At 37.2% G+C, this 12686-nt stretch overlaps 1 protein-coding gene across 2 annotated transcripts in view; it reads left to right on the top strand.

Moving 5' to 3' along the window:
- The window catches only part of LOC140159205 (very-long-chain (3R)-3-hydroxyacyl-CoA dehydratase-like), a 30277-nt gene that overhangs the window by 13028 nt on the left and 4563 nt on the right, over positions 1-12686 (top strand). Inside the window, exons 8-10 of one of the 2 annotated variants that reach the window (XM_072182598.1) lie at positions 2950-3062; positions 3426-3532; positions 12025-12156. In XM_072182598.1, the coding sequence (XP_072038699.1) occupies positions 2950-3062; positions 3426-3532; positions 12025-12156 (352 nt within the window). Of the gene's footprint in view, positions 1-2949; positions 3063-3425; positions 3533-11508; positions 11641-12024; positions 12157-12686 lie in introns of both variants that reach the window. The other variant, XM_072182597.1, reaches the window with a different exon arrangement.

Genomic DNA, 12686 nt, shown 5'->3' with positions numbered 1-12686 from the left:
TATTTAGCTGACCAAATAAAGGTGATGTATGGGCCAGCCAGCTAGAATTGGTACATAACCTGATAATTCTCTTTTGTTTCACAAAAATAGAATTCAAATTACAATTGTTAGGATCTGCCCAAATTATATTACAGTAGTGTAGATGAGGTAGAACTAATGTATTGTACAAGGTAAATAACGTATCACACGAAAGAATGTGCTTTAGACGAAATAATATTCCACTATATCTTGAGACAATATTGGTAACATAAGAGGTATGATCATAAAAACCTATGTTGCACTGAATAGCAAATCAGGAAAGAAATTTATTGTGGGAAATATAAGATATCTTCTGGGTAAACCCAACATCTGAAAATAAACTAGCCCCAAAAGAATGGGTAAATCCCATAATCCTTTGCAGCTAGACCTGAGATGTCGTCATTTGACATCACATCAATGCACACATCGTTTAGCGAACACCGTTACTGGGCATTGCAAATCAATGTGATGTTAAATAATGACATCTTGGGTCTAACTGCAATGAGTTATGAGATTTAAAGAAAAGGTTGTACTATGAACAATTATTGGTCAGATATATTGTATCAGTGCACACATGTTACATCAACTGCCACCCCGAGAAACAATACTTGTTCCTGATCCTGATATTTCAACAACCAGATTGCAAATACATGTAGTCAGTTGTATCAGGACTTGGAAACTCTTATACCAGTGCAATACAAGAAAGTGGGGACAACGCAATTCATTATCTGTGTATTACACAGGCTACACAAGACGAACCTCAGTATTTGAACAATGACGCTGCCATGGGGTGGCTAAGTAAAAATTATTTGTATAGCTGCATATTGCTATAAAGACTTAGTCAGCCAAACAAAAAGAAGCAGAAAAATGATGCTGCCGCCAGCATAGCCTTCATACAATTATGCAAGTTTTACAAGCTTTGTTAGCGCTATAAAACCTTCAAAAGGTATGAGAGGAAAAATCATTATAAATATTAGGAAAACCCAATACAAACTATTCCAAATACAATTCAAAGATAAAGGCCTAAAATTGCAATAAAGACTTTTAGTAAAACTTTAACGTCACTGTTCTCAGATGCTTATCCATGTACATGGTGCATTGTGTAATGTGTGACTGGCGCACATACACACGGTTGTTTGATGTGATCATTTATTAATTTTAACATTATGTAATGTTCAATTCTAGACCTGAATAATACCAATAGCTATCACATTAATTCAATTCAATTCAATTCAATTCAATTCCCTCAAATGAGGGAAATTTATTCGGTATATAAAGGCCCTAAAATACATTGTAAATTACATAAACAATATTAACGTATACATCTACTGACGAAAGTATATATCTCTCTTCTTACATGCATTAAATAGATATTTACACAAATTTTTCAAGATCCTGCTATCAGAAGTCTGCATGAATTGGCAATACTTCAGTTCAGATGGGTTTTCACGATAGTATCTAGGAATAAAACGTTGCCGCTCATTCCTAAAATAATCACACACTAGAACAAAATGCAGTTCATCTTCGACCAATCCAGACTCTCAATTTACAGAGACGTTCATCGTGTGGTATACCTTCATATCTTCCTAAAACTACTTCCAAATTCAAACTACCCAGTTGGAGTTTAGTCAACAAAATCTTCAACATAACATTTTCAATTATAAATAAATATTTTTCACATATGATCTCAGTCTTAAAGATTGAATAATATTTTAACTTAGAATTTGTACGCATAGACTCGGCAAAACATTGTCATTCTATGTCTGTACAACGTTGCTTGAAAAGTGAAATAATAACATTTTTATTAGCAACACCTTGTGCAATCCAAACGTGACCAAATCCTCTAGAGAACAAAATATTTTTGACAGCTAGTGCCCAACACTCCTGGCCACGTTCGGCTTTGTTGTACTGAAATTTATAACACTGAAATAATGTTCTATTATGACTTAATTCAAGAATATATAACCAATACTTGTTAACTCTCCTCAGGGTTTGAATAAACAACGGATATCTGCCCAATTCACCTCGCACACCATCACTAGAAGTTGTGTTTGGTATGTTGAGTAGGTACCTGCAGAAACTTTAATGTACTCTTTCAATGAACATTGATTCATCTATTCGCAGCCAAAACATAATTGGGGCAATTTTAGTATCAAAATTTTGCACATTACATCAGGAGGTAGGCGACCAAATTTACTGGCAATGCTTTTAACACTAAAAAGGGCTTTCTTAGCCTGTATACTTAAATACTCTTGTGATTTGATCCATGATCCAGACGAACTGAATGTAACTCCTAAGTACTTAAATGAATTAACAGTGTCTATTTGTTCGTCTAAATAATACCATTTTTCATATCTCTTTAATACACCACCACGACGAAAAACAATGATTTTTTGTTTTCTCAGTATTGACTGTTAGACCCCATACTTAACAGTAGTTAGCAAGACTATTTATTTGTCGTTGTAGTCCAAATACTGTATCACTGATCAATGCTAGATCATCAGCATAGAGTAAGTGGTTTATATAATGCACGCCAAGTTGGATTTCCTGGATGTCAGAAGAATTCAGCTGCTGACTCAAGCTGTTGAGGAACAAATTAAAAAGAAATGGTGATAATATAGAACCTTGCTGAACACCTGATAAACAAGGAAAAGAATTTATGACTCCATTAGGAGTTTTAACATGTGCATTTAATTGCATATACATGGAACGCAACACTTCAAGGATATTACCAGTAATTCCAGCATCTTTTAGTTCCAAAACGAGCAGTTGGTGATTCACAGAATCAAAAGCTTTACGAAAGTCTACGAATGTGCACGTATGTGAATGTACGCGAGCGTGAGTTGGGATTTTATTGAACAAAAGTCGAATAATTTTCGCCTTTTTGTATAAGCTGAACAAACTTTAACAAGTGCAATACTTGCCTTGCAGGTTGTTGGTCGTAATGTACTGTTATTCTTGGTGATCCTCCCCAATCCTGAGGTGCAATCAGATCCTATGGTATGCTATTTATTCCTAGTATGGAGTTCAGTGGAAGTATTCAGGTAAGGTCATATACAGTAAAGTATTTTATTTTACATTTTTACAAATTTCAGGTTTCTGAAACTTAATTTTGCGAATCCAGACATCTGTCATCTTCCAGTACTTCTACATTTTATTTTTTATGTATGACTGGTAGAAATAACATTTATTACCTTTTTTAAAATTATTTTTTGCAAACATATTTTTAAAATTTTCTAATTTTTTTTTTCAAATCAATAAATTTTGGCCAAAAAGCAGCATATGATATATGAGATTGGTAAAATTAAAAAAATGATTCTCCCAAAATGCAAATCTGGGTTGGTTGGGGCTGGAAAATGGTTTTTTTCTCATCAATTAATCTATATTCTTATGTACTTTGTCCTTAGGTATCCATTTTATATGGCTGGTGTGATAGATTATTCTAGTGAAGTTCTCACATGGTTGCGATACACAGTATGGATTCCACTTTATCCACTGGGATTCTTTTCAGAAGGTAAATAATTACTGATAGACTCTGTTAGACCTGCTCTCTGTACAAATATATTAGATTTGCTGGAAATATTCAGTGTGCAAGTCCAAGAGATGCCTGATATATTGTTAAGCTCCAAAATCTTTCTTCTTTCTTTCTCACACATCATCCTTGGTATGCTATTTAGTGCCAGATATTGGTGCATATTTTGACTAAATTTTGTTACCGTATTTGTTCCATTTACCGCCCATGCTCTTGCAAGTGCCCACCCAGTGATTTTACTACACATGATCCTCCATGGATCCAACTTCATAATAATCCTCCATCATTATGTGCAGGATCCAACTATACACACGTATCAAAGAGGGAACCATCTACACATTAAGTCCCTATTTTGGGCCATATGCAATAACAAATTGGCGCCAACCCAAAATGACTTTGTTAAGCGCTCTGGGCAGTTAATGGAACTAATACGGTACAAGAAGCACTGATCCAAGCTCCTTATCATGTTCACAGATAGGGGTAAAAGGTTGGGTAATAGTCTGGTTAATTTTCTGGAGAGAGTGGCGTCAGTACTTTGTCCCACTTACTTTGTTCATGTACAGATGCATCACCTTTGAGTGTGTGTGTAAACACACCAGGTCTTTGAGTCAATGCTAGCGATCACTGACTTTGACTTTGACTTTGACTGGATACTGGCCAACGTTCCCTGCGGGAATCACACGGTCAGGAAAGGTGTGCGCTTGATGTTATGCTTATTAGTCTTGCTTGTAGATGTGGCTTGCTATGGCTGCTTTGAAGGTATTTGGTTCTTGTAGCTTAGCTATTGAGTCTGGAATAGAATTCCAGTCTCTGATTGTTCTGGGTAGGTAAGAGTTCTTGTAGCAGTCTTTCGTGGCTGCTAGTGTTGCGAAGGCTTGTGAGTTAGTATGCCGTGACGTACGTGGGGCGGGCTGAAGGAGTTTTCCGACAGGTAGGGATAGGTGACCAGTGATGGCTTTTTGAAGTATGGTCAGTCTTCTACACTTCCTTCTGGACTGTAGCGACTCCCAATCTAGCTGTCGAAGTAGCTCAGTCATGCAACCCTGTGATTTTGACTTGTAATCCCCACTTACAAGGAATCGGGCCGCTCTCCTTTGAACCATTTCAAGCTTGTTGTTAAGCACTTGTGTATACGGATCCCATGTAGAGGATGAATATTCCACCAAAGGTCGAACCAGTGTCTTATAGGCCGACTCTTTCACATGTTGGGGACATGAATATAGGTTTCTACGTATAAAGCCCAAGGTGCGGTTTGCGGATGCTGTTATGTTATCGATGTGTTTATTCCAAGTGAGTTTATCAGTGATTGTTACGCCTAGATATGGGTGGCTATTTGTTGTCTGCAAGATAGAATTACCCAGTGTGTAATCAAAATGGAACACAGATCTTTTATGTGTGAGTCTCATTATAAAACACTTATCTGGATTGAAATGCATTTGCCAGTCCTTTTCCCATTTTATGAGTGTGTTCAGGTCTTGTTGTAGTGCATCTGCATCAAACTGATTTTGTATTTCACGATATAACACACAGTCGTCTGCAAAGAGACGGACTGTGGAATCTATGTTGTCAGGGAGATCATTTATGTATACAAGGAACAGTAGCGGTCCAAGCACCGTGCCCTGAGGGACGCCTCAAGCAACGTTGGTCCATGTCGAGTGTTCACCACCGACTACGACCCTCTGGACACGATGCTTGAGAAAGCTACTGATCCATGTATGTGTCTTGTTGTGAATACCATATCTATTTAATTTGTTTAAAAGCCTATTATGGGGAACTACATCAAAAGCCTTTGAAAAGTCCATGATTACCATATCCACTTGAGATTTGTTATTTAATGAATGAGCTAAATCATGAGTCGTGAGGATTAGCTGAGATTCTGTTGAGTGTTTACTTCTAAATCCGTGTTGTTTTTCAGTTAAAACTGAAAATTGGTCAAAATGCCTCATAATATTGGAATGCAAGATATGCTCTAAGGTTTTGCAGCATATTGATGTTAATGAAACAGGGCGATAATTTGACGCCAATGTCCTATCTCCCTTTTTAAAGATAGGTGAAATGTTTGCTTGCAACCATGAATTTGGAAGTACCCCAGTGTCATAGGATTTTTGAAAAATAACACAAAGGGCAGGAGCTAATTCCTCCGCAGCCAATTGGAGGATACGCGCTGAGATCCCATCTGGGCCACTGGCCTTTTTGGGGTCAAGCTCCTTAAGTAATTTGGCTACACCTTCAGGCGAGAAATGGTGATGTCTGGCATGGTTGGAATTTTAGGAATTTGCTCTTTGGGTGGATTATTATCTTCCTTTGTGAAGACTGATCTAAACTGGTCATTCAGAATTTCAGCTTTACAAACATTGTCAGACTCAAGCTTACCATCTTTCTTAAGTGTTGGGATTCCCATAGCATCAACCTTGAGGCTTTTTATAAACGACCAGAAGCTCTTAGGCGAATCAGAACAAACATCAGCAATATGTCTCCTGTATGAGTTCCTGGTTTCTTTAAATACAGTTTTTCTTATTTCAGTGAAATTCTCATGACTACTTGGGTTTGGTGATTTTTTGTATGCATTAAACGCTCTCTGTTTACGCTTGTGAAGGCGTTTGATTTTCTTATTTATCCAGGGGGTTTGGCTTCTCTTGGTAGACATTTTGGATGGTATGTGTGTGTCCATTGCGTCTTCTATAGCACACTGAAAATCACTGTACAGCTCATTAACTGTGCTGTTGGAGACATTTTTTCTCACAAATAAATCTGACCAATTTTGTAGGTCACTTTTAAGAGCCTGTAAATCAGCTTTGTGGTACAAGAATATCTTGCGAGCTTTCTGCTTATTGATTTTAGGTCTACAATTGACTATGATCAATGGAATGCTATCATGGTCGCTTATACCTGGGACCACAATAGATTTTTCAACCAAGGTGGGGTTGGTGGTAAAAAATAAGTCAAGTGTGTTGTTCCCACGTGTGGGCTCACGCACAACTTGCTCCAAACCAAACTCAGCTGTGATATCAAGTAATTTCTTGGAAAGAGAGGGATATTGCCCCCCTGTTTTGAATGAGTTATTTTCCCATTCAATGTCTGGGAGATTAAAATCTCCTGCCAAAAATATTTGACCGTTGCTTGTAGCTCTAAGCTTGGTCAATGAGTCATGAAGCTCATTCATGTACTCAATTGAGTTCCCAAAAATATGGGATCGGTAAAAGGCACCTATGGTGGTGTCTCTAACACCCTGGATCTTAATAGTAACCCAGACCACCTCACATTTTGTATCTAAATCAACTCTGTGGGTCCCTATTAAGTCACTTTTCAGGGCAATCAAGACCCCACCACGCTTGGCACCTACCCTATCTTTACGCACAATGGTGTAATTTGGTGGTAAGAGCTCACTGCTGTTGATATTGCTATCAAGGTGAGTTTCAGTTCCAATAATTATGTCTGGTTCATAATTCTCAATACAAACTGCAAGGTCTGCAACTTTGCTACGGATACTGCAAAAATTTGATAAGTGATTTGAGAGACTGTCTTGTAACTCTAGGAGCTTTGGGCTTTGATTTGTTTGCTCCTGCCTTACCATTTTTAGATCTACTTGGTTTTGACCCAATTTGTGAGTCACTTAACTTACATGGTGATGAAGCTGCCAATGGTGGACTGAGTGGCCCGCTGTGATCACTAGCAAGACTAGAAAAACTGTTACTGAGCTCAAAGGTTGAATTGGAAAAAAGACTACTGGCAAAATTTGGTATGCCGCACTGGCAGCAAATCCAAGAAATCTGACTGCTCTGAAGAGCTTCATAAATTGGTGTTGACATGCCCATACACTCAACGTGTTACCATGAATCACAACCATCACAGCAAGTGGCACGCTGGTTCCACTTGGCAGCTTTCCCACATATTCCACAGGGAAATTTGGGTGTATAGGGCCCAGGGTTAGGGTGAAGATCACCCGCTTGCATCAAAATCATAATGTAATACAACAATGAACATGGTGAAATACTGGAGCACGCATTGATGACACTGTCTTGATGAAGCCAAATGGACTTTTATAGAAGTCTGCATAAATGCTACTCCTACTCTAAATTACATGCTATGACCATGAAACTTGGTAAGAGTAACTGCTGGCCTAGCTTCAGAAGACTCTGCACAGATATAGAGTCAAAGGTTAAGTAGGGATTATCAAGGGTAATTTTATTCAAATCTTAAAAATGTTACTTTTACTCTAAATTGATGACAAAGATAATCCAGTGTTCATCAGGATCATTTAGCTACAGCCTGAGATCCGTGCTCTTGAAACACAGTTGCTCTAGTTTGTTTTGTATGTGTGTTGACATATTTTCATACACGGAGCAATGTCACTTGTATTATTACAATTACATGCAACATTTAACACAAATCTGCCCACTACATTTTCTCACATGCTTGATTGAATATTGGTATACATTGTGTGTAATTGGCTTTCAAAGGAGTAGTTACATGTAACACTTTTACATGTTTCTTGGTATGTTTTACATGTATATGGAAATAGGATGGAATACTTTGTGAATTGAATATGACTGAAGTTAAGGGGGTACTACACCCCTGCCCAATTTTGTGCCTATTTTTGCATTTTTATCAAAAATTATTGCGCATTGGTGACAGGTAAGATATGTATATTATAGGGGCAAAGACTACAACTACTGCACTGAAAATTCAGCAACTCGGGGCAAGTAGATATTGATTTATTGATCTAATATTGGTTTCCCCTCATTTTTGACTGTAACTCCACAACTATATGCTGAAATAAAATTTCCAGTGCAGTAGTTGTAGTCCTTGCCCCTATAATATACATATCTTACTTGTCACCAATGCGCTAGAAATTTTGATTATAAATGCAAAAATAGGCACCAAAGTGGCCAGCGGTGTAGTACCCCCTTAATTTATAACAAATTGATACAGGGACTTTGACTGTAATTTGTAGTTCGTCTGTACTAGTTGGAAATTTGAGTAGACCTGAGATGTCGTCACTTGAAGACAAACTGACTTGCAATGGGCAGTAACTATGTTTGCTAAACGATGTGCGCATCAGGGTGACGCATACTGACATGATGTGACAACGTCTCAGGACTACTCCCAAAGGCTTATGGGATTTACCGAAATGGTCAATTCGGTCGATTCACAATACGATGCGCAAGCCAAAACTCGCAGTGCATCATGGGAAAAAGTCGACATCCAAAGCCCGCGTAATACGAATTCAACACAGTAACATGTCATTGTGTGTAAATGTCAATATAATTATCTTACACGCGAATGTACACTAAAAAGAAGTGTACAATAAGTGTAGTAAATCCATTTTCGATCTATTGATCACACGGAATCCATTGTGGAGCTGTTTTCAGCATTATTATTATCACACTCGCGTAAAAACCCAGAGGTGGCTAGGAAGGCGATATCGACCTTGGAGGTCAAAGTTTGGACTAGCAAGAGCAGCCGTTGGCGGCGCATTGTATTGTGAATCGCGAGAATTGAAAATAACATAGGGTTATTTACAAGTCTTTGTTAAACTTTTTTGTAAACGCTGCTTAAAATGGCCCCATTTCCAAAGTTTGAGGCTTCTGGATTTAATTTGGACACAAGTGTTCATGATTAGTGAGATATTATATAAGCTATTTGTTGGGGGTCACATGTCAAAGGTGGTCATTGGGGTCATTTTCCAAATTGCTCAAAATGCTTCTTTTAGAGAATGCATGTGGACTTTGATGCATCTGTATCTAGGATTCAGTTGGTGTCATTGTTAACAATATTTTTCCAGATTTAGAGTTTATTGCTTCAGCGTTTTGGAACTTGGAACCAAAATGTGGTTAACAATACACCATAGCATCCCTTATGATCATCCCTCTAATTAACCCACGGCACCCATGCTATGATGTGGGTATAAAATAAAACAACTAATTGTATCAATTTTGACTATATCGCCCTGCACTACAAGCAGGTTGCACCCATCACATGTGTATGTCTACAATCATAGATTGAATACAATAACGCTTTTTTCAAACATACTAATCTTACAGATGTGAGTGATCAGCATGATATAGTTCAATGCATAGGTACCGCGTGAAAAATTTTCCATGACTATTTATTAATAGATAGGCTATGATGTGGGCACAAAATAAAACAACTCATCTTTTATTTAGGTAGTGGTCAAATAATTCTTTTGTACTCCATCCATTTGCATATCTTTTGGAGCGTGCCTATAGAGGAGATGATTGAACTAATGACCTTTTGTGCAAGCACTCTATAAGTAAATACTTATGAAACGTATGAAACTTGAACGTGGGTGGGTGTGTGTGTGGGGGGGTATCTTACAATTGCTATTGTGCCCATATTCATGACCTTTAAAGATGTCCGGATCTATGTTTGTCTTTATTACAATTTAAAACAAAAACAATCAATTATCATGCCATAGATAAATTAGTGTTTTAAAACTTATTTTCGTGTTTCACAATGTCAATTGTCATGAATACAGAAGAATAGTTTGTCTTACAATTGCCATAGTGCCCATATTCACAACCTTAAAAGATGTCCGGATCTATTTGTGTCTTTATTACAATTTTAAAAAATCAATTATCATGCCATAGATAAATTAGGGTTTTAAAACTTATTTTCGTGTTTTACAATGTAAATTGTCATGAATACAGAAGAATTGTTTACTTGTTTGAATAAGTCACACACAAAAAAAAAAAAAAAAAAGGTGAAACTGTTGGGGCTCGAACCACTAGCCTTTCGTTTCACCGTCTGAAGTACTGTCCATTACACCACGCTGTCATGTTGAAATAATTACGGGATTCCGTGATATATGGGTGCGCATTGCATTCTCGTGATTATGAAAATGGTAAATCTCGACAGGCGATTTACATTTACTAAAATCAGTAAAATGTAAATAATGTTAGAGCTAACAAAACGTAAAATAGTAAAATTAGATGTAGTTTTTAACAAGCTTTCAAACAAAACACTTTACAAATAAAAATTGACACCAAATCGGCCTAAATTATGAATTTTGTCAACAGTTTACCATTTCTAAATTAAAGAAACTCCTTGTATTATTATTCAGTATTAGACTATGGTAAACCGTCAAATCACTATGTGATTCAATGGGACGATTTACAATCGCACTTTAAAATTTCACGCAAATTAAATGATCAATTTTAAAGATATCTCTGCATGAGTAGGCCTACTTCATAAGCGTACTAATTTGATTTTTTATTGGTTCGTTTTGTTTTGTTTTTTGCTTTGGGGGATGGTGTTGGTCTGAAAAAGGGGAAGAAGGTCGTTTTTTAACTATATTGCCCTGCACTGCAGCGTTCATGCGATACCTATGCATTGAACTATATCATGCTGATCACTCACATCTGTAAGATTAGTATGTTTGAAAAGAGCGCTATTGTATTCAATCTATGATTGTAGACATACACAGGTGATGGGTGCAACCTGCTTGTAGTGCAGGGCGATATATTCAAAATTGATACAATTAGTTGTTTTATTTTATACTCACATCATAGCTTATGCACTAACTAATATTCATTGAAAATTTGGAGTGATTCTATCAAGTAGTTTTAAAGTTATAGCCAAAAGATTAAAATCAGAAGTTAATTTTAGCGATTGCCTCAGACAATCCCCGAAATATGTCTTGAAACATTAAAGCGTCTGTAGGGGAAAATAGGTCCCCCCACCCCCCCGTGCAATGTTGAAACGTGCAAATGTGTTCAGCGTGTCTCCAAAGTGTCGCAACATTGAATGATGGGGGGTGGGGAAGGGAAAGTGTTTATTGATGGCACAGCTTTCTTCTAATTCCAAATATTGAACATTTTTATCCACATTAAAAATACACTTTTGATTTCATTCAAGATGCCTAAAGCGTTTCAACGACATTTTTCGGGGATTGTAGGTCACTTACATGACAATTTAATTTTATACTTATTCCACAGCTATTGTAATCTTCCTATCCATTCCATTTTACGACGATACTGGGAAATTCAGCTTGTCATTGCCTAACCAATACAACATATCCTTCTACTTCCCATATTGGTTATACGCTCATATAGCTATTATTGTGTGTTGTAAGTATTGCTGATGGAAACTAATGCCACAGACGGATATTGTGCACCATTTTTAGGATAAGATGGCAAAAGGTACTTCAAAATGATGATTTTGAAATTTAAAATTTTGATCATGGTTAATTTTGATTAACATTTGCAAGTGTGTCACATAAACCCTCTCCACACCAAAATCAACTGCAGATGACAAATTCCAAAATTTGGACTTTTTATGTTGAAGCCTATGGTGAGCGCAGAGAGCATTAAGACATTGCCAAGATACCAAACATTCATTCCCCTCTCGCATCCGTTTGTCATCATAAAATCCAAGCATGGTGCACATGTCAGTCTGTGGTAATTATTTGTAAAGAATGTAATATTTTGATTATTTGTTTGTTTCAATTCCAGCCACAGTTCTATACCTGTCGGCACCGTATTATGAAAAGACACAACAATTCTCACTGGCATTGCCTAATCAGTACAACATTTCAATGTATTATCCTTATGTCATCTATGCCTATATGAGTACAATACTTATATGTAAGTGTTAACACGTTTACATAATTACAAAATGAAAATTTTTTTAGAGACATGTTAAGTGCTGAAATATTTTTTAGAAACATGTTAACATGGGAGAGCGAGTTGGTGCAGCGGTTGTTCCCTCTTCACCTTGAACCAATTGAGGCCCCGGGTTCAAGCCCCGGGTTCAAGCCCCAGCTGTATACAGGACTGTATGTGCACTTGGTTTATCCCGATCCGTGCTTGCTCTCGCAGGTTTTCCCTGGGATCTTTCATTTCCTCCTGCTTTCAAAATCGATGATTAGTTGTTTGATTATCAAAAACTTCTTTCACCCAATGGGAATTGGGGAGCTGCACAGATAATTGGTGGATGTTACAATCTAAGTGCGGATATGTTTGCGCAAGGTTTGGCTGCACAATGCTTAGTTGGTGTGTTCTGATTGTGATGATTCACCATGGCGGTGAAATTACAGCAATTTGAATACAAGCTGAAATGTATTTTCTTTTATTTAAGTAACAGAGCTGTAGAGGCTAGTTTAACAAGGCATGAT

The sequence above is a fragment of the Amphiura filiformis genome, chromosome 8 (genome assembly GCF_039555335.1).
Source record: "Amphiura filiformis chromosome 8, Afil_fr2py, whole genome shotgun sequence".
NCBI lineage: Eukaryota > Metazoa > Echinodermata > Ophiuroidea > Amphilepidida > Amphiuridae > Amphiura > Amphiura filiformis.
The sequence above is the reverse complement of the archived record's forward strand: the minus strand, read 5'-3'. Positions and strand labels throughout refer to the sequence as shown.